This window comes from Parasteatoda tepidariorum, chromosome 7 (genome assembly GCF_043381705.1).
Source record: "Parasteatoda tepidariorum isolate YZ-2023 chromosome 7, CAS_Ptep_4.0, whole genome shotgun sequence".
In the NCBI taxonomy this organism is placed as follows: Eukaryota; Metazoa; Arthropoda; class Arachnida; order Araneae; family Theridiidae; genus Parasteatoda; species Parasteatoda tepidariorum.
The window spans coordinates 88,870,262-88,894,380 of NC_092210.1; the positions used below are offsets into that span (position 1 = coordinate 88,870,262).

General features: G+C 29.9%; 1 protein-coding gene across 2 annotated transcripts in view; it reads right to left on the bottom strand.

The window, feature by feature from the left end:
• The window catches only part of LOC122272351 (formin-2), a 95,324-nt gene that overhangs the window by 47,955 nt on the left and 23,250 nt on the right, over nt 1-24,119 (bottom strand). For both annotated transcript variants that reach the window (XM_071182901.1, XM_071182900.1), the window contains exons 11-19: nt 22,974-23,099; nt 20,841-21,054; nt 15,930-16,028; nt 13,655-13,812; nt 12,098-12,161; nt 6,332-6,665; nt 5,349-5,544; nt 3,064-3,226; nt 1,542-1,699 (exon numbers count right to left, since the gene is read on the bottom strand). In XM_071182901.1, coding sequence (XP_071039002.1) covers nt 1,542-1,699; nt 3,064-3,226; nt 5,349-5,544; nt 6,332-6,665; nt 12,098-12,161; nt 13,655-13,812; nt 15,930-16,028; nt 20,841-21,054; nt 22,974-23,099 — 1,512 coding nt within the window. The remainder of the gene's footprint in view (nt 1-1,541; nt 1,700-3,063; nt 3,227-5,348; nt 5,545-6,331; nt 6,666-12,097; nt 12,162-13,654; nt 13,813-15,929; nt 16,029-20,840; nt 21,055-22,973; nt 23,100-24,119) is intronic.

Sequence of the window (24,119 nt, forward strand, 5' to 3'; positions counted from 1 at the left end):
ATAGACTCAAAAAGTTTCATGACCCTTGTCAATGAACTTCCACGTGTGCCCCCTTCGTCACACGGAGAATATCAAGTCGATAGTCAATTTCACGCAAGGTAGCGGTAAGCATGTCGGCATCCACAGAGGCTATTGCCGTTGTAATTCTGGCTTTTAAGTCATCAATGTTCGACACGATCCTCCTGTAAACATCGTCCTTTATAAATCCCCAAAGAAAAAAGTCCAGCTGCGTTATATCAGGTGATAAGGACGATGGGCTGAGGAGGATGGCGTTTGCAACAGATATGGTAGGAAGGATAGAAGATGCTACTGATTTTCTGAAGCGCATAATGTTCTCCGACGAAGCATCCGTTCATGTTTCTGGCATTGTTAATCACCATAATGTGCGCATATGGGGCTCTGAAAACCCCCATGAATACCGTGAGACACAAAGGGATTCCCCAAAGGTTAATGTGTGGTGTGGACTAATGCACGAGTCATTGGGCCTTTCTTTTTTTACAGAAAAGACGGTCTCATTAGTCGTATACTTAGACATGTTGAAAAACTTCGTATTTCCACAACTAGAAGAGCTTCAGCCTCGTGTCTGTTTGCAACAAGATGGTGCACCTCCTCATTGGGGTATCATCGTTCGTAGTTCTTTGAATGACCATTTTCCAGGAAGATGGATTGGGCGAGGAGGTCCAATTCCTTGGCCACCCAGATCACCTGATATAACGCCGCAGGACTTTATTCTTTGGGGATTTATAAAAGACGATGTTTACAGGAGGATCGCGTCGAACATTGATGACCTAAAAGTCAGAATTACAACCGCTATAGCCTCTGTGGATGCCGACATGCTTGCCACTACCTGACGTGAAATTGACTATCGACTTGATATTCTCCGTGTGACGATGGGGGCACACGTGGAAGTTCATTGACAAGGGTCATGAAACTTTTTGAGTCTATCTAACCCTTTATGTTATTAATTTTAATCTATCTTTATTATTTTATGAGTTATTAAACATCAAAATGGGTCCGGGACTTTATAAACACCCTGTACTTTTATTTAACACACTCAAAGCTCAAGAAAAATTTGAAAATTGAAAAGGCAGTCATCTTGTAATCATTCAGACTGTTTCATCCATACACAAACTAGGAAATTTTGAACTACCAAATTCCCGTGTTAAACTGTCTTTTCTTAACATCATGTCATCATGTATTAGTATTTATTCCTTTTATACAAAAGCGATGATGCTCAACTACTGTGCATTTAACTTTTCCCCCTGTCTTGAACTTTTTATAGATACATGATTTAGATATACAATTTATGCTAATTTCCTAGTTTTCCACCAGGTGGGACTATAATAGGTCTCACCGCGTAGTGAAAAGATACTCTACGATACATAAACATCACTAACATAACCATAGCATGCAGCCTGTAATCGACACACTCTAGTTAGGTCAATAAGTTAAAAGTTTGCTTAATAAGTTTCAGTTGCATAGATATATTCATAACATTAACAATTATTCTAACATAAATAATAATTAAATATTGATTTTACCATAAAAAGTTTAATTTGGTTTTCTGGATCGATGTGCCTCAGGACACCGGCCATGAGTAAATTGGTACAGAACTGAACTGCTATCAAACGTAATTCCTTCCGGCTGAGGATGTGATCCTCAGGAAAAGATGAACAAAACCAATTGACAAGCATTTGACCTGAAATATATATGAATCAATACTTACTAAAAGTATAGTGCTATACTTTAGCATAAAATATTTCATAAAACGAACACAATATAAACTTTTAAGAGACATACTGGATTTTCAAAATGCAATATTTAGAGTAACACTATATCCTCATAAGCGGTGTTAAAAGATTGTGTGTAAGGTTTTCAAAAACAGTGCAGTTTCTTTATTTATAACATAAATAAGTATACTATAGCCCTGCTACTAATATTTGTTCAGAAACAAAAACATGCGCATGAGATAATGTCAGAAAACCGAAAAATATCATTAAAAGTAATTTTAATTCTTTTTCTCAGTTGCTTTTTTAATATAGTTGTCTAAATATTCATTGTGTTTTTGTGAAACCTTCTCTTATTTCCCCCCTTCGATGATTACAATAAATTTTTGAATGTATTGCTATAAAAATAAATCTAGATCGAAATAAGTTTAAAGTAAATATCTTTTTTATAGTAATATAATTTTTTATTTAAATTTATTTATAAAATACTTGTGTGTTTGTATAAAAGACTAGGTTGGTAATAATGATTTAACAGACCATTTGAAATGGTTGAATGATTTCCATTACCATATCTATAGAAACCTTAGTTAGCTGCACAACTGTTGGAATAGGCAAAACCATTTAGAAAAATTAAAATACAACGATACGTGATTTCAGTGTGAAGCACATTTTCCAATGCATTTGAAAATAAAAGCTTATCGTAATTGATGTGTTATTTTATGATACAAAAGTACGATGAACAAATATTATAAAAACTGTACCCATGTCTTGTTACAATTTGTGTATAAGCTTTATTAACACGCTGAAAGCCACGCTTTACATGACTTGCCCATCTGGCCACGGTAAATAACTACAAACTAAGTTTGCAAATATTAGAAGGATTTTGCTATTTTTTTAGAAGGCTTATCATGACATATCTGACAAAAGTGGTGAATTATGTAAGCCTACGAATTGTTTAAAAATAGTGGTGGATAAAAATCTACTAAATTGAATTTATTAAACCAAGAATCACAATAATTAAGTAAATTTTGAATGAATTTTCTGCAATTCCATAAAAGGGCGTAAATTTTACAGTTCTATATCATGTTATGCGCTGTCAGCCAGCTGTTTTTCGCGGCCTATGTGTAAGGTCAGTGTCAGCAAGCGGTTGCAGATTCAGCCTAAATGCAATTTCAGTGTCAGCCACCGGTGGTTGACACGGACTAAATGTAATTTCAGTGTTAGCCACCGATGGCTGACGCGGCGCTCAACGTGTTAACTTTGCATTGATAAACAAGGATCAATACAAGATTTTTTTTCTTATTATTATTACTGTAGATAACAATTTTTTACTCACCTTGAAACTTTTCATAGAGACTAAAATCAAGTTCGTCTGGCAAAAATTTAGGCTTACTGATGTTCTTTTCGATGGTTGCTTTATCAAGGGTGAGGGACGGCACACGACGTAAGTAACATTCGTTTGGAACCATTAAGCTCTGAGAACAGTACCTTCGCATCACCTGTATAGAAACAATCAAGATCTAACTAAAAAGAAACTGAACTTTTTAATCGAATTTATTCCATGGGGAACCATGGGATCGAACCCATGACCTCTTGAACATGGACCCAGAGCCCTACGAATCACGCTATCCCAGCCCAATGAATAAAATTATCATTATTGAACCCACATGAGTACAATTGAAAAGTAATAAAGAATATTTTAAGTCTGTTTATATTCCTGAGGCGTTCGGAGCGGCAATCGAAGTTTAAACTCGTCACCGACTTGAACGTTCATAATTTGACAAAAAAGTTAAATCGGTTGTTATTCTGGAACAAGACTGAACTAGATCGCAACTCCCAGTGTTTTCAAAACACTTGGGCTGATAATTCATACCGAAACATTGGATTTAGTTGTCGTTAAAAAATTCCTAAATTGTTAAAAGATTACTTATCAAGAGAACAAATTAAACTCTTTCATTTTAATGATTTGATAATCATTGCATCATCCCTGAATATCATTCTGACAGCAGATTTTTTATGTTTCCCAATCGGAATTTCATTGAGACAGATTGTGATCAATCTAAAACTGTGATCTGATTTAGGAAATATAGGAAACAAATTTCTTGTTGTTAATACTCTAAACTCAATGAAATAAATTAGAATAAGATAATGGAGATAAAAGTAAAAACGAAGGCAACTTGTATAAATTTTTTTTTTAAAATTCAGATAATGGAAATAATTCTTTTAAGAAATTATATAAGAAAGAATTATTTTCATTTAAAAGATTAAAATATTTGTTAGAAAACCATTGATTAGCACTCATTTTTCCTTTCAGTTAAAAAATTATTATAACTGTAATAATATATAACAAGCACAAGAGTCAGCAAAATTTAAAATTTCCCGGAGTAATGCATATAATTAAATAAGTAGCATCTCAGATTTTTTGCCTTGTGAAACTACATAATAATATATTTAGATTAATATTACCTAAATCTAAATGAATAAAGTAGTCAAAAGAATATTTTTCCGAGTGTCTTTAAAGTCAGTAAATGGATTATTTTTAGTTGTGTAAATTATTTCTTTATTGTACTGAAATTTGGTACAGTGTTCCCGTGATAAAGTGTACTTGATGTACAGAAAGTGAACACTCTGAATAGGTTTCGATCTAACAATTGAATTTTCACATAACTATTCCAAGACCTAGCCTTACGTACGCTAATTAATTAGTGCAGACGATATTTTAAATTAATTAAATGCAACGTACTTTCTTTGAATAGACATAGGTTTTTAGTGACTGATTTTATTCTTGATCCTTAAAAATAAAGAATGGAATTATTCGCAATCGGGTAAATATGATCCCAATAGTCTCACCAGGTGAGTTGTCGAAAATTTGGAACCATATGTTAATTTCACGCTTTACGTATTTCTCTTCATCTCAAGAACTTTTAAGTGAATAGAAAATTTTTTGCACACAATTACAAAATTCGTTTAGAGAAAGATAATTATTTATAAAAAAATAATATTTAATGTGATGTTGCTACATCACACGTACGTTGTTTTTCTACTCCTCAATAGTTTTTTCAGTTTTCGTTCTTTTAACCGCAATAGCCTATCACACTTTAACCGACTAGCGCTTTGCTTCTCTCTCACATTGGCTTCCTCGACTGACGCCAAGAAGGCACGCGGAAAGGAGCAAAGCGCTAGTCGGTTAAAGCTAAGTTGGGAATAATCGATATGGAAAATCAATCGATCGATTTAAATGTAGTGATAGGCTATTGCGGTTAAAAGAACGAAAACTGAAAAAACTATTGAGGAGTAGAAAAACAACGCACGTGTGATGTAGCAACATCACATTTAATAACTAAATTTTATTATTTTATTTATTAATAGTAAAAAAAACTTAAATTGTAAAGTATACACATTTTTACATCATCTTAAAGTAAATAATTTTGTGATGGCAAAACGACAAAATTCAAATTTTGAGCTAAATCAATCGAATAGTTCTTGAGAAATCGAACTTTAAATATTCGATTTTTACAATTTTGTAAACTCAGGTACTACTAGAATCTCACAAGTCAAAATATGGAATTGAATCTAAAAAATGTTGCTAACTTCATGACAAATTTAATAAAGTAATGATACCTGCGGCACTGTCACAGCACCATCGTGTAGACATAACTCAGAGGACGAACGCCTTCTTCGATTGGATGTGCAAGAAAAACCTCGTAGTCTCTGTCGATGTGGTGTCAATTGCTGTTGACGATTCACAGACAGCGATTGTGTGGAACCTGAGAAATGCCTCAGCTCTTCATCTTCAGGTAGAACGTCGTCTTCATCTCTAAACAATTTTAAAATAAGTTTATAAAAATTATGTTAAAAAATTTTTGATTAATTTATTCATAAATAGACGCCTTGATGGATCAACTTTTTTGAAATAAAAATTTTAAGTGGATTTTAAATTGTAATCAAAAATCAAGACTAAGTATAAACACGTTCTCTTTACATGAATTTGTTCAGCATAACATATACTAGCAATTGAAAAAATACGCTAATTATCTCATTGGCGATTTCGGAGGATTATAGATACAAACTAGCAGCTTTGTTGAAATCATACTATGCACTTTCTTAATTAAGTTACTTACTACTCATCCCATACGATAGAAGAAACAGTCAGATAAACTAATTAAACCACATTCTACAGTTCATTCGATAAAACACAACTCGACCACTACCTAACACCAATGCCCATTACCTAACAAAAGGCCTAGTTACAATGTCCGGTAAAATTTCTTTTTTACGGTTTCGAAACCATATTAGTTGTAAATGGTTAAAATATCATGATTTTTTAACTATGCTAGTTGTAAACAGTTTCAAAACTGTAAAGGTAAAAAATTTTCTTTACCTTCTTAACTTCATGAACTTACTTTAAAAATTTCCTTTATGGGTAATTGGATGGACAGACTACTGCCCGCTATTTTAATTTAAATTTAAAAGATATATTATGCTTTTTAATGCTATTTAATGAACCTTCTAAATATCCTTTTTCCAGTTTACAAACTTAAGACTTATTTTAAAATAAATTTTAATATTGACATGAAAAAAAAAGTAATTGAAACACCACTTACTGGAAGTCTAAACGTTGTACGGCTAGTACACTACCAATGGTAGGTAAAACACCACGGCACACTGTTCCAGTTGATCCTTTCCTCTCTCTGTACTGACCAAAAGGTGATGAGCTCAAAGGGTGATGAGCATCCGGTGTACCCGGGCAAGATCTTATCCCGATTGTATGCCGTTCAGGATGGTACTCTTTGATTGGACTTTGGTCGAGGGAATCATCTGTCGTTTCCTCTTGTGTGTCATGGAAATTACTGTCATCCTCCTCTTTATCACTTTCGATTTCTGCCTCTGGTGAATCGAATTCAATGTTCGATTCAGGTGTTAGCAAAATAGGCTCGTCTAAAAAATAAATTTAAATTAAAAAAAAAAACAATAATAATAATCCCAGATAAAAAGTATATAGGATCAAGTAGCTAGTCCATTTGGTTTTGCTCTGTTGTTGCAGTGTTAGGTTGGTTGGTTGGTGTCGTATCCTCTATCACGAATCATATCTCATGGTGTGCTTGAATAGTCTTTGCTATCTCTATGGGCAGTGTTAGGTCATTTATATAAAAAAAATATATGAACATCTAGAAGATTCTAATGTATGCGGGTTATTTTCTCAATTCATCAACATTTGATTCCTTGTGCAAGCTTTCTCATTAGAACATTTATTTTCTCTATTTAATGTTGTTTTGTTTAAAAAACTCACAAAGAGTAAAAAAAAAATACATCTGATGCATTTCTCACTTAAATTATATATATTTTTTAAAAAACATTAGGTGAAATGTCATTATTGTACCGTGTTCTGAACTCAAATTTTTGAATTTTTAAAATAATTTACTATATTATGAAATTGTTACCGAGATAAATTCTTACATAGTATGATTAACAGTTTGAATATTTACAATCAATATTCTTAGAATAATTTATGTATCTTGTTCAGCACATCACTTTGTATCACTTTAGTGTAATTCTATCGCATGTACGAAAATTATTAATAAAACAGTATACATGGGTCTAGTTGAATAAAATAAAACTTACAGGAAACAAAATACACTCTTTTCAGCAGAACAGTAAAGTTAAACTGCAGTACCCCTTCTCTTAGGTTGATAAAATCTCAAAAAGTCTATGTGTGACTTATTGAACGCAATTACTCTCCTCCTAATTATCATCTAAGAAATTGGAAATCAAATAAAAAATTTCTAAATTTTACAAAAACTAATCATCTATTTTTATGAAATATGGAAAGTTTAATTAAAGAAAAAAATAGTTTTCTAACTCTTTGGCAAAAACTGTTGTTCTGTGATTACTGTCTCTGCTTGAAATGCATTTTAAAGGGAACAGTAAACATTACAGCCTATAATTACTTAACTGTCGAGAGACTTTTAATATGTTTGATTCATTTGCTCATGTTCTTACTTATTTAATTACTTTTTTCATCACATTTCAATTAATAATAAAAAAGAACATTTTTATTTGACGATAGCATTGTCAGAAAACATTTTTTTATTTATTTCCAATGAGCTGCGCAATCAGTCTTCCCGAGGAGCAGACCTAGTGCGTTCTCCAGAAGTAGTGGTATCCACTCTTTCAGGACCACCACAATGGGTGAGATACCGTTGGCCATGCTAATTTGGACGTCTAGTTTCTGCCACACTAGATGGCAGCACCGAGACTCTATTTGGATGCTAAAGTGCACTAGGAATTTNAAATTCTTACATATTCTGACATAGTATGATTAACAATTTGAATATTTACGATCAATATTCCCAGAATAATTTATGCATTTTGTTCTGTGCACCACTTTGTATGCGCCCCCCCTCCTTCAGTGTAGTTCTATCACATGAACGAAAATTATTTATAAAACAGTATACATGGGTCCAGTTGAATAAAATATAACTTACAGGGAAAAAAACACTCTTTTCAGCAGAACAGTGAAGTTAAACTGCAGTACCCCTTCTCTTAGGTTCATAAATTTATCTAAAAAAATCTATGAGTAACTTATTGAACGTAATTACTCTCCTCCTAATTATCATCTAAGAAATTGAAAACCAAGTAAAAAATCTCTAAATTTTACAAAAGCTAATCATCTATTTTTATAAAATATGGAAAGTTCAATTAAAGAGAAAAATGGTTTTCTAACTCCTTGGGAAAAACTGCTGTTCTGTAATTACTGTCTCTGCTTGAAATGCATTTTAAAGGGAACAGTTAACATTACAGCCTATAATTACTTAAAACCACCTTGAAAACGAGTATTTCGACGAAATATTAAAATGTCAGTTTATTGTCTCATTATGTTGCCCCATTTCTCCAGTTTTCAAAAATGTCTCGTTTTTGCATTTGCGACAAATAGAAATTTAGTTATGGTAATTTTAGTAATGAATGCTAGCTGTCAAATTTACCGGAAGTGATAAAAACGTAACCGAAACTAACCAATAGTTTTCTTTTTCCTCCATTTATGTAAAAAAAAACTTAAAAATATTTAATTTTTAAGGCTCCTAGACTCTCGGCTGATGAAACTGAATAATGTTTTTATGTAACTGTGCTTTTTTTAAGCATCAACTTTTCTTAAACAACAAACGATATGCTTGAATTTTTGCAATCGTTTGTTTACATTTGAAGCGTTCATTTTATTTTTAATTTTTTGTTGTATTTTTAACAAATTCTCTGATTTATTTAGAAAAATTTGTACTTATTTAATTGAAATGGGTAAGAACAGAACTACTCGATCAAAAAAAACGTAAATTTCATGCAAATTAACATTGTAATAAATGTGCTGATACGCTGATACTGAAAAGATTGATGTTTCAGTTAGTGCAAGTTCTTCAAAATTATCTCTTGCAAGTGATTATACTGATGAAGTGAGCTCTTTGGTGGATAAAAATATACGTGGTAATAGAATTATAGATATGGAGATCCTAATCGCTGTATTTACTTCATTGTGCTGCCCGATTTGTTTTGATAACAAGTTGAATATTTTGGAAGATTCAAGGTCTTAGCCTCTCTTCTAACTTGACTTTGGTGTACTTCAAAGAAAGATAACAAGCAAAGTGAAATCAAATTCTTAATAAATTTCTTGTTATTACTATAAAGTATAATTATTAATTGTCATACATGCATTTTTAAGTATTATAACATTATGAGAATGTTCGTGCAGTAAAACTGACTAACATAAAATGTGTGCACAGAAAACTCCAGGCATTAAATAAAAGTGTAAAATTGTGCATATATCTTAAGAAGAGTAGTGTCTATAAAACATATTAATATTTAGCTATCAAACAGTCATAAAATTTAAGTAAAGTGCAATTATAAACTTCAATTGCATTTTTCTCAAAATGAGTTCTTTGCAATTTTTCACTTACGAAAAACAAGATAACTCCAACAAATTTTGTAATTTTGTCTTCAAATTTTCAGTGAATGTTTCCTACCTATATGTTTGTGAAACTAACCTCTAAAATTCAGATAACTTGGGATAGATTTTGTTTTATTGGATTTTTTCTGTTACGCAAAGTGAAAAAAAATGAAAAATTTTGAAAAAACACGATTAATGTAACATAATTTTATTTCTAGACAAGATATCTCTTAACCTGTGGTTCACTACACTAACTGATAGCTTTAAAGTATTGATAAAAAGTTTGATTGCCTTCTCTTTGATAGTTTTTAATATAGAGTGCTTTCCGCAAGCGATTAATTTTCACTAAGAAACATTATAAAACCTCTCTTAAATAAAATATTTTTGGCATTTTTAAAATTTTTGCTATTAATTATATCTGTTTACATCAATATATGTAATAAAAATCAATAATATTGTTAAAAATATATTATTTTCTGAAATTTTTTGTTCCGAAGGTAGTCGGATACCTTAACTGTCGAAAAACTTTTAGTATGGTTGATTCATTTGTTCATGTTCTTACTTATTTAGTTACTTTTTTTTGTCAGATTTTAATTAATAATAAAAAAAGAACATTTTTATTTGACGATATAGCATAAGAATACTAAATTTTAAAACTTAAAGGCAAACTTATGACTGTTTTTAATATTGAGATAAAGTTAAAATAATCTACTTACAAGTGTTTAGATAGTTATGAAAACACTCTGGTTTCGGTCTTAACTATACTTTGATTTAGAAAATCGAAAAATTAACTTCATAAAGTAAAACTGAATAACTAAAAAATAATTTTTTTTCCGAAACGTAACTATTTTTTTTAAAATTCTGAATTGAAAGTTTACTCGGCATTGCGTTCTTTTCATTTTTAAGATTTGCATAATTTAGAATATTTGCACAATTGCTTTAACCTTTTGCACAACACTGGCACCTTCGCAGTGACATCAAAAGTCACTACTTTGAAATTTAAAATTCTTGTAGCCTAATATTTATTACATCGTTATTTCATGACTATTAATTTAGTAATATTGCATCATATATTTTAAACAAATTGGTTCTTACATTAATTTAAATAATATTTCACTGTACTTGGAGTGCAAAAGGTTAAATTATAATTTTAATTACATTAATGACTAAATTGGAATTTTTTTCGCAGTTTTCATTAAACAAATTATTGGTATAAATAAGAATTTAATAAATTTGAGAAGAAAAACATTCCTTACGTATTATAGAAATTAGCAATGTCAGTTTTAATCACTAGTTTCTTGATTTTAGATAAATTGTATAAATATTAGGCGACAGCAAGAATAAGACTTCTAATCGAGTGAAAAATAAACTGAAATTTCACTAGGATGTTTGGAGGAAAAGTTTTATTGATCGCAGGTACAGAGTGAATTTAATGTTTAAATTAAATTATATGTCCTTTAAAAAAATTCCAAACAAGGCCAATTTTTACCCGTTTCTAAATCAAAACAAATTAGATGAAATATACGTATTATATTCGGAAATGTGAAACTTACAATATACATTTATATTTTAAAATTTTTATAGAGCAAATTGTGTAGTTAAGAAGAAAAAATCTAAAAGTGAAAAAAGAAGCATTTTTCCAATTAATTTTCGATACTGTCCCCTTTTTGTAATCATTCTTACAATACACAAAACGCATTTCAAAATAACAAACAAGAGTTCTGGTTTCGAATTATCATCTGATTGCTTACAAATGTGGTAATATAAAAATATAAGTGATACAAAGATATGTTTTAACGAAAAAAATTAAAAATTCTTTTGAAAATTTTATATTTAATATTTCATATTTCTTCTATTATTTTAATTTAATATTTCTTCAAAATTTGAGATGCTTTTCAAAGAGATATAAAATTTTCTGTAAAATATTATTTAAAATATTTTCCATTTACTTATTATTGATTTATAGAAAAAAATTAAATACTTTCTTTCTGTGTCTTTAAAGCATTTGTTGTTGTTGTTAATTAACGTCGCACTGGAGCTGCACAATGGGCTATTGGCGTCGGTCTGGGAAACATCCCGGAGGATGATCCGAAGACATGCCATCACAATTTTGATCCTCTGCGGAGGGGATGGCACCCCCGCTTCGGTAGCCCGACGACTTGCGCAAAAATTAAAAAAAATAATAAATAATAATAATTTAAGACTGTCACTAAATTTTTGTTTTTCAAGTTTTTCCAAGATTTGTGTACTTAAATATATGGTTTCAATGTAAAAATTATAAACATTAAGTTAATTACGGAATGAATTTGATTGTGTAGTGAAACAAATTGATAAACTAGGTTCGAGCACTGAAGACGATTTTATCTCTTACAAGACATTTTTTTAAAATTAAATATAATGTTTAAAATTCAAAACGAAATCAGATAATATGTACTACCTTCTATCTTTTCTTCACTTTGTAAAGATGCATCATCTGCTTCTTGCTCCTCGGGGGTTGAAAACTAAAGAAAAAAAATTAAATTATTTAGGATACTTTGTTTTTTAAATTATAAAAAGTATTCTGAACATGTCTCCCCTTACATCTATTATTATAACTCTTTTCAAAAATAAAGTAACAATAAAGATACACATTAAAGGTTGCCAATTAATATTTAAACTATGACTAAACATAAATGCTATCGATACTAGCTCGAACAAAACCAGTTTGATTGCCTGATGAAAACTAAACTTGGAAGCTGTTTTCAGTCCCGTCTTTCAAAAGAATGATTTGTTAGAATTCTGTAACGTTTTTTCTTCTCAGGTTAAATCCTAATTTGTAGCCTCTAATGTCAATATTTTATGAAAAAAAAACATATACCAAGGGCGGTTTACTCTTGTATAAACAATAAAAAAAAACATAAGGATACAATCAATGAATCAGTAGGAAATCAATCAATTAAAATTTTGAATTTATGAAATCGAATGTGCTAGAAATATGTTCAACTAACTATTAGTTCAGTGTTTTCCAAATGGTGTTCCGAAAGTTACGATATTTTTTAACCTGTAATAATTTTTTAACCTGTAATTTTTAACTAGTATAATTGCCATAATTACTAGTATAAGTCCATAATTTAATATTTTGTTTGTTTATGCGAACTTATTTATCTAAAATGCCTATCAAAAGAAATTAAAAAAATTAAAAAGTAAGGAATTTTTTTTCAATAACAATATATTAAAGGTGTCACAGTTACGAATTTAGCATAATTCTACAATTACTCGTTCTATAAAAAAAAAATTCTTATAATTATTTAAAATTTTACTTACCCTTAATTTTATAACAGTTTTAACTTGCGAGGGTACCCCCGCTTTGGTAGCCTGACAACCTGCACCCGAAGTCAAGCACTTTATGGTAGAACGAAGACCAATACCGCACACTCTCGGTCCCTACGCAGACTGATCTAAGGGGTCACCCACCCGCACACTGACCACAGCCAGTGATGCTTGACTTACACAGACTACTGACTTATGCAAATTAATGCAAATGACTAATTACTTAGATCAAAAGTTATTCAGGGTGGCCCATTTTTCATTTTGATCATTGTAAATTCGCATTTGATAGTGTGGCCGAGGAGACAATTGGTACATAATTGAAACAAACAACTGCTGTCAACCTTTATGGAGAAATTTTTTTTGTTCTCGAGCTTTTGACGTATTTCTTATTAACGCTTGGCGATGAGGGCATTCTTGTTCCATTGGGAAGATTTGTACCAACCAGATTCGAAAAAAATTAATTTCGTCTGAACATTGTTTTTTTACTAAACTAACGTTATAAGTAGTTATTAAGAATCGCTACTAACTACTGTTTTCTATTTTTTTTAAATTATTTTTTTTAGAATTGTATTACTTTTACACGGGTACTTTTTCTTAAAAGTAGCACACTGCACTACAAACTACGAAAAAATGCAGCGACTACTGTAGTTTTGCTGCTTGTAATGTACTGCTTCCACTGGTTTACCTTTTCTTGGACGTCAACGAACAGTGAACTGGACACTGAACTAGTGTCTGGACTGGATGCTGCGGACATAAGTTCACCACCAGCATCAGGAATTCGGTTTGAATCTTGGCTGACGGAGGATACCAAACTATGGCCGCTTGAAGATTCCTTAAACAATGCTATAAGAATAGTACAAACAGATATTTTACAGACAAGAACTTTTAATTCAGTTACAAAATTTTAAATAGAATACGAAGTTACATACATACAAGAAGAATACAAGGAGTTAAATATTTTAACGTAGCTAAAGTTTATATTATTTTATCGATGTTAAAAATATACAAATAGTTCAATAAAATTATATAAAAATAAAAGGTACACTAGAAATTCATTCGCTTACATACAGTTCTGAAAGAGGTTAAATGCAGAAATTATTCTTAGGAAATCCATTAAAATGAGAAACAACCTTTTAAAGGTAATCACAAATAGATTAAGCTCTTATCGTGTTTTGAAATTTTTTAATTAAAATAGCGGAGAAACTTTATTTTTAATTTCGTTATCAAATAATAGTTTTTATTGTGTAGAATGTGTTGAAATGTAGGCGATGAAAGCTCTGAAATTGATAGCGATCATACTCTAATTTTTTAATTGCTACTTTAAGTACTTAAAAAAAGAACTGTTGTAAATATTGATGTTAATAAACATCAATATTTAAGTTCCTAACAGGAGCAAAATATTTAAAAAAAAAATAGAAATAGAGTATTCCAAAATTATGTGATCCATAAAATTAACCTACATGCTCAACTTCGATGGCTTATAAATTGTCATCCGTAGTCATTTAGGAGTACAATCAGCAAAGGTTAGTATCTACGAAACATAATTTGATATTAACTTAAAAAAAGACAAAAAACATTTCAATATATGATTCCGTTCCGTACAATCTTATGTTGTTGTTGTTGTTTCTAATGCCACTTGCCACACGGGCACCCGTTTATAGGGCGGACCCATTCAGATATCCACTGATCGTAATTTTGACCTGAATCAGAGAGCGATCGATTTCCGATCCAGTACCCCCAGAGGTGTTGATTTGTTATGGGAACATGAAGGACTTTAGCGACTCGACAGATTTAACGTGCATCAGTCACTTTACTACACGGGGAGTCTTCGGCCGGCGGGGTTCAAACCCACGAACTCACGGACGTGGGCCCATCGCCCTACCGACCAGGCTATCCCGACCTACAATCTTCGTATTATACAAAATACTAATGAGTATATTGCGAAAATTCCAATAAAATTTCATTTTGGTGTTGACAATGAATAACTAAAAATTGAAACGTCAAGCGAGTGAGCAATCATAAGCATTAACGCGTAAACGTGAACGATAATAAAATTTCAATTTCTAAATTAAAATTCTTTGATGATGCAACGAAGAGCTGAAACTAACTGAGGCATAATTAGGATGGGCTGAAATGAAAGTGAAAAGCGAATAGTTCATTTCTTTATTAATTATTCAAAATGGCATTATCATCTCAAAATATGTCATTTTAAAGGCCCTTTTTCCTGCAAAATATGGATTCTACTTCCCAAATGTTAGTCTACAGAGTTATATGAACTATAGAATTATGTTATAGAGTAATAGAATTATATGAACGTAATTTTTTTTTATTATATCAAGTTACTAATCAATATTTTTGATCAGTTTAATTTAATTTTGTTTATTAAATATTCTGTTAAATTCAGTAATCAAATTTTAAATTTTAAGGCTTTGTAGGTATATTTTAAAATTTTAAACTTGAAATGTTACAAAAACCTTGAAAATTCCTTGAATAACGGTTTTTGATTAAATATACTGAAATAAAAAATATTCACAAATATCGATTAGTTTCACAATAATTAAGGAAATAGCGTTCATATAAACTCTCCGTGAGTTAGTGGGAAGGAGAATAAAATATCTTTGTTACGTATAATTTCCTTGTTACGATTTTATTAATTTTTTTTTTAAATTTACATTAATTTGTAATAATTATTGAAAAAAAACCCTTCTATTCATATATTATAGTAAATTATGATAAAAATGCAAATGGGGAAATCGATAAGCATTTTTTTATTATTATTAAAACGAAACTGCTAACGTAAAAAGTAAATTTATGTTTCAAATTCAAATCCACTAGAATAATTCCAGCGAGACGCATCTTGTACTACTTCCAAAATGAACTTGTTTGCGTGTAAAACAGAAATTCCATTGGAACTTTCTCTGATTTATAGCATTTGAAAGCATTCTGGAAAAAAAACGTACTTTTTGGAGGCGACGGAACTGGGATTTCCAATTTCGGCTTAACTTGTACTGTGGTTCCATTTGGAGTTTTTTCAGATTTAGCACTCTTAGATGTTTTACCTGTTTAAGGAAATAAAATACATTCTTTTCTTATTTACATACAAATAACAAATTTGAATGAAGAGAAACTGAAGTTTGGGATTTTTAAATCATACCTAGAAAATTAAATCTTCACTTTTAATACATTCCACATTTTCTAATTATTTTACTTCTATTGTTCTCGAGGTTTTTAGAAATTAAATGTCTTTAGAACATTTTTTAATAAAATTCAATTTTAGGGAAACGCTTTACTTTTTTGGGAAAAATGGCTTTGAAAAGTCGATAAAATTTTAAAATAGCTTAAATTTTAGTCAATTAAATTTTGAAGCACTAGTTTAATACGTTGTAAGCAGAAGTTGAAAGGCACAAATGAGAAAAATCCCTTTAATCTTTCGTTGAATCCTGGAACATAGCTTTTAATATTTTTACGGAAACAAGTTCTACTTCATACTGTGCATAAAAACTAGTCAAAAGTTTCTAAGTGCTAAATAGTTACCTCATTTATAGTGTTCGATATTGTGGCTCGTGATTAATTTCGAAACGTTCAAATTTGCTGCAACCGTAGTATGGTGCTAAAACCACATTATTGTACTTCTGAAACCTGATTATGTGATATAGTTCAGCTTGAATTAAAACACAATTTCTTTTAACACCATAATGATTCAGTAAATTTGCTGCATATTGTGGTTCATGGCTCCAATATTTCAACTTTCAACTGAATTGTCTGAGTGTGTTAGTATATTTGGAATCCTCGTTAAAACTAAACCCAAAAAATATACTCTAAAATGGGCAGGAAAACGGAAAACTAATAATGACTTGGTTTCATCAAATCTGATAAATAAGCGAGTTTTCTAGATTTAATTCTACCTTTATATCGATAATGGTTCACTGAATTTCTTCCTCACTGTGTGAAACGAGCAGATAAAGAGCAATAACTGTCGATTCCTTGTTGGATATTATTTAGTTCCAAGATATTCCCAAAATGAATTCAAAATAATCTTCAGTGCTCGAAAAAAACGAACCACTCTGAATATCTTCTGATCCGATCTTCACATTCTAAGACTTATTCTTAATGGTTCGAAGGGGTTGACCTCAAATATGCTAATTAATTAGTGAAGACGATATTTTAGGTTACGAAAACAGACACAAAAACGTTCTTTTTCTGAGTAAAAATACTTCTTCGATGGATTCGAATTTTTGACCTCCAAAATAAAGGTAGTAGCCGCAATCTGGAAAATAGGGTCCCCATCGTTTGGTTAGGAGAACGATCTAAAGTTTGGACCCCTCTAATGTTAATTGCACTATTTGAGTATTTCGATGAGGAATAAAAATGATTCAAAAAATTGTATACCTTATAACTCAAAATCTTTTCCAGCATTCTTAAATAAAATAAAAAATTATAAATATTTACTAAAAGTTATTTTTTGCATGGAATTATTTTTTGATAAACTCATTTTATAAATTATATGTAAAAAAAATTTCAATTAGCTTGAAAAGTTTTCGAGATATAAAGAGATACCCAAAAAGTAAGATTAACATTAAGGGATTCAAACTTTGAATCGCTCTCCTGACCAAATTATGGGGACTATATTTCCCAGATTGCGGCTTCCCCATATAATTTGGGGTCAGAAATCCGAATCCGTAGAAAAAAATATATGTTTATTCAGAGAAAGTACGTTTTTGTGTCTGATTTCGTAAATTAAAATATCGTCTCAACTTATTAATTAGCATATTCGAGGTCACCCCCTTAAGATTGAGTCCTAGAATGTGAAAATCTGATCATTAGGATCAAAAGTTGTTATGGTTGGACCGTTTACTCTTTTGCGCACTGTATATTGAAAAAGAAATGTCACTATTATTCGAAAAACCACTGAGGCATTGAGGTTTAATGATTTTTTTTTTTAACTTTAAATTGTTATTTCTGAAATAAAATTCAAATTTTTCATTAAAAAATACGTAAAAAGAAATTTTTTACTCATAACTTTTGCATTTAAGTTTACAGTTTGGACCAACAATATTTTACTTTGCACCAAAAAATATTACTAATTAAAATTTTTATTTTTTTATGAAAAAAAAAGAATTCTAAAAATATATTTTAAGAAAAATCAATAAAAAATTTAAATTTCAAAAACTGTTCACAATATAGCAAATTCCCAGGTAAAGCTCCTACCTATGTAAAGCAAATGTGGGTTAGTTCACTCAAAAAGTACTCCACGAAGAATAGGAGCGAAGGGTAGGAAATATATAAAGCGTGATTCAAAAGTTCCTTAACCTGGGTTCAAAATTGCAAGTCCACGGAGTTGAACACTGATAGCCGTAAACCCCAAAATCAATCAACTGTTCAACGCCAGTAATAAAATAATTTAGAATCATGCTATCAAGCTATTTTCTCGCTATTAGATTTATTTAAAAGATTCGTGGCAATTCTTCGAAATTCAGCAACTTTTTTTTAAAAAAATCCAGCGTACCAATTCAATATTTACTAAATTTACTAAATAATTTCATTATTTGAAGCAAGCAAACTATCTCATAGTCGAAATCAGTTAAAAAAAATAAACATCGGGAAAGATGTACTTAATTTTTCTTTCCTAGAAATGAGAATTTCGCATCTTTCACAATTTAAATTACTTGGAAAGAAGCCAAAAGTTTTACATATTTGAATTACACGCTTTATATTTTCATGTAGGTGGAGAAAAATTGAGTAGTCACAAAAACAATCATCCCCGACTTTTATAAAGATTTGAATAATTTTGAATGTGTTAAAAAACTGGATTCTCTGGATGTCAAGTTACAAATGTAGTCATTTTCTTACATTTTGCTAACAATTATACTATCACAATGCTCTTCTAGTTTCCGATATTTAAAATAGCTTACATTTCAAATGTTTTAAGGTTCACTGACCAGAATATGATACAAAGGAAAAATAAAACAATACTTAAACGGAAAGTAAACCTGCGCCCGAAATTTCTGCGCAATTATTCAAAACAATTCGCCTTCTTCATATTCATAACTCCACATAAATAACTATATGTATTTCTCTACTTCTAAAAGGAAATAGATTTCTGACATTCTTTTAATTTCATCTAACATGCAAATTGCACAAGTATCTAGAAATACCAATTTCTGTACACACAGTGTAAATTAGTTACATTTCTATGGTTTTTTTGTACAGCATTTCTTTCAGCAAAAATGTAGACTTTTCATGAAAGTAAATTTTAAATAAAGATATAAACCAAATAATGTACTTAAATAGTATTTTGCTAAATAATTTAATCCAATATTTCAATACAAACTTAAGACAGTATTCAATTGGACAACATTTGGTACTATTTTATCATTTAAAAATAACATTAATGATTATTTTTATGTCTGTGTACCTTATCAAAGTGATAGTATTTGTAAAAACACAATTGGATTCACAATCATTGGATAGAGATTTTACTTACAAAACAGAAAAGAAACACATGAGAAAAGTAAGAAATTTGATCCAAGTAAACATTTAAAGCTTTATGACATATAAATATCTTGTTGGGGACTGGTGAAATTTATTTCATAATCAAAATGTGAATAAATACAATTTTAAAATTAAATTTTAATAGTTTTTTTTATCAAATAATTACAAATAACTGCAAAAATATTAAGTTTAATTAAACAATTTTTCTCCAAACATGTTTTTTTATTGCATTTATGAGTTGATTTCGTTTTAAGCAGCATGCTTGGAAGTATAAACGCATTTTCTGCTTTTAATCACGTGTATCATGGAGGATATATTTAGAGTAATTTTGTATTCATTTTAAATTTATGGAAATATAATTCTCAATACATTTTTATTTGATATATAAGCTATGTGATGCACTAATAACATATTAGATTAATTATTTATATAATTATGAACTAGGTCTTTAATATTCAATATAACTGGAATTAAAATATTTTTCTATTTCACATTATGTTTAATTAGTGCGCATTATCATGATTAATATATTTTTTTAAAAATTTAACATGGTTTCATGAAATTTTTTTAAGATGTAACTTAAATGATTTTATTATACAAAAAGATACAAAAAATACACATGAAATTAAAAAACAGTAGGAAAAGGCATAATTGCATAGTTTTTAATGTTTTTATATTTATGAAAATATTTCACATTTCGTTTTACTTAACATATCCTCCTTACATTATAAATGATTATAATTTCATTATTTTCTTATTCATCTGTATAATCACATTGGCATAGCTGCATTATATTTAGGTTTCAGTCTTATTCATAACAATAGTGTTATTCACATCAATTTTAGAGTAATTTATCTGATATTTTAGAAAACTATCATTACAGCTGCTTAGAGAAGATTAGATCCCTTAACGTAACGCAATGAAACATATATGGTTTAAATAAATGTTAAACAAATTTAAATGACTTAAATATATTCAAACGATAAAAAAAATCCCTACAACTGATGCAATGCAATATGAATACTTTTGTTCACTTTAAAAAATAATCACATAAATGGCTGATAGTGATTTTTATGACGTCACAAACAACAAGCCTAATACGCACGTCAACAAACATCATGTTTCGATAACTTTCCTAAAAAACACACAACAGTTTCAAAGTCGCTTTCAGAGTTCCAAATTAAATTCTATTAAAATTAATCATCTTCAAACTCAAGTTATAGTTAAATTTCAACCCATTTTTTCGCATAGATAAGACCTATTTATAGATTTGATCTCGGAAAACAGAGAAGCATCAATATATATTTCTCTTTTGATCGCAGCTAAATTATTCTACATCAGAAATACTAATTGAGTAAAAAAAGGGAAATGAAACTGACCAGATTGTCCAGGCTCGGACGGTTTCTTGTTGGGGCTGGGGGCATTGCTGCTACCCCTGTTCCCCATTTTCCAATCTAGAGAGAATTTATTTTGTAGGAATGATACCAGCTGCCCGCGGAAGGAGGCTCCGCTGGTTGTGGAGATTGTTGGGATCCCCGCAGTTGAAGACTGGGGATGAGCATCGCAGGGGGCGCTGCTACACCGAGAAAGCACCTGTAAAGGGATGAGGAGAGGAGAGATTAAGTACGCAATCGCGAATTCAAACGATCCAGAAGATGCGATTCGTGATCTTCAATCGAACGGGATTGTTTTTAAAATCGTTTAATTTAGTCGTTAAATGATCAACTCGTGTCACAATGTGGCACAGTGGAATTTTAACAGTGGCACGCGAAAACTTATTGAAAAAATAGTGTCACCTTTAGAAATTTTGTTAAAATCTTTAAAAACCTACTCAAATTACAGTCGGACCTCTATTTAGCGAAGTTGCTAAATCCCGATAATAAGTTCGTTACATGGAAAATTCTTTAAATAGAAAATCATCTTTTGACATAAGCACAAAACAGGCTTTAAATTCATAAACATGGGACATAATTAAAATAGCAAACTGATACGCCTTTATTTTGTAAACTAGTATCAACTATTTATTTTATAAATCTTAGCCATAAAAGAAATCTGCATGGAAAGTAAGAATAGAGCAAAACATTATGCAGTGTTACACTATCATGCTACATACATTTTCAACTAAAAAAAAAAGTTAAATTTATGCATAAAATTATAACTGTATTTATTTGCTGTATAAAATTACGACTGCAAAGTAATTTTAAACATACATTACCACATGCGTTCTTAAGTTTAATTGCTACTGCTAAAATCCATTAATTTTGTCTGAGTTTTTCGTTTGAAATGTAAACAAAAAGGGAAAGGGATTTTACTGCTTTCTCTAAAAGTTAAGGAGCTTCGAAAATTTAAGGTCATTTCCTCTATAAAATGCGTTAATAAGTTTGAAATGTTCTGAAATAGTTTGGGAAATAGGAAAAGTGAATCTCAATGAAAATTTCGTTAAATAGAAAATTCACTATTTGGAAGTCATTTTACGAAATTTCCAAAATGTTCTTGGTTCCTAGCAAAAATTCGCAAAATGGAAATTCGTTAAGTAGAATTGACTGTATATTGAATTGTGGAAATTTGCAACAGCAAGCAATTTTCCAAGTTTACAGAATTTGGTAGATTTAATTGCTTTAGGTCTCGATGAATATATGTTTGTGAACAAATAATTTCCCTCATAAATATATTAAAATATCGTTCACTGATATGCACAGAAAATATCTAATGATGTCAACCTCATCAAGAACATGAATGGCTTGGCAAAATATATGAATAAATAAAATAACATTAAACAAGAACTTACATAAGTCTGTTAATGGTTATTTAATAATATTTTAGAAGAATTATTTTCTTTTTCATAACTCAACTGACCGAACATTTGAAAATGTCCATTAACAATAAATCTTTTTTTAATACTTTTGCTTAGTTTATCACATTATTTAACGAAATTTCCACTAATTAAATATGAGTGAAAAACGCTATTTGCGTGAAATCTCAATTAGCAGTTTATAAAATGGATTTGCTCATCATATTTTCAAAAACTTTTTCGGCACATTGAAACAATTAGAAGTAGCACGAGCAATTCTTTTTTCCAAAAGTGACATTAGCCATCTTCGATTTAGATAATATAATTACAATTACAAATTTATTGATAGTTATGCTTAGTTTTATGCAATATATGCTTTTAGATTTAGATACAAATAAGTATCCTTTTATCATGGAGTTATCAAAAATTCGCCTTATTTCCTGTACCCCGTATAGGATTCATATTATACATACTGGTTTTATCGGATTTTATGTATGCTTTGAATTATTGCCAAAATGCTTCACTGGTTGGCAAAGTTTCAAATTTCAACTAAATTTTGAAAAATAATGCTTTTGTGATGCAGTTAAAATTGCAATAAATATTTTGACCATTTATATAAATATACTTAAGCATACAATCTTTATTTAAGCTTGTGATCCAATCATATAAATATGCTAAATAGTCACGTAAAAAAAGGATCATAAAAAAACTGCTTACTTACATTTTTCTCGGCTTTGGATGTATTTTCCGTGTGAACAAAATATTTCGAAAAACTTTTCCTAAATAATGACTTTGTAGGTACTTTTATAGGTTTTTTCATTTTTTCAGGGTTAACTGATAAATTAATCTGAAAGATATATTGTATTTATACAAAATGTAACAAAACTAATAGTATTAAATGCAATAAGTGATGTAACTAGAAAAACATATCTATCACAGTACAAGTGGGATTTAATAAAAGCAAAAATTGATCGTTAGGGGAAGAAACGTATTTTTTTCTTACGTTACCTAATATCCTTTTCACGTTATAATTCGTTGCAATACGCAACAATATTAGACTGCAAAAAAAGGCTAGAATGCGTTTACGTACCAGCTATAAAAGGTATCTAATGCAGAAGGAGCTTCCTTTTTACAAGGAGCGATTTTCAAACAGGGAGCAACTCACAAGGGAAACTAGGGAAGTGTGACTCTCCAATTTTGAAATAAACTAGTGGGATGTATGCCTTATGAGGAATAAGTTTAGGGGGCAACATTCGCTTCGGCCCATAGAAGATCCTGTGATAGATAAAAAAATAATTCAATATATAGAAAAATCGGTATTTTATTACTTCAATGCAGACTGTTAGTTATCATAATTATCTCATACTCATAATTAATAAATTTTCTAAGTAATAAATTGGATAATTAATTATTAATTCTTAATTAATTATTAATAATTTTTTAATAAACTAATTGATAATTTATTAATTGATTTGCAATTACATACTCCAATTAATTTCGAAACTTTTTTGAAGAAAAAAAAAATTAAAAAAGATGTAAATTTTTTTTTAAAATTAACCTAACAGGTTTTTCTGAAAAACTACAGATATATAAAATTTTCGAAATCAATTTTGACAATAAATATGCATTTTATAGTACGTGAAAGTACCACAAAATTAATTGGAGTATGAGATAATTACAATAACCAATAGTCTGCATTAAAATAATAAAATACCGATTTTTCTATAAATTGAATTATTTTTTTATCGCTCATAGGACCTTCTATGGGCCGAAACGAATATTGCCCCCTAAAATTATTCCTCATAAGGCATACATCCCACTAGTTTATTTCAAAATTGGCGAGTCACACTTCCCTAGTTTCCCTTGT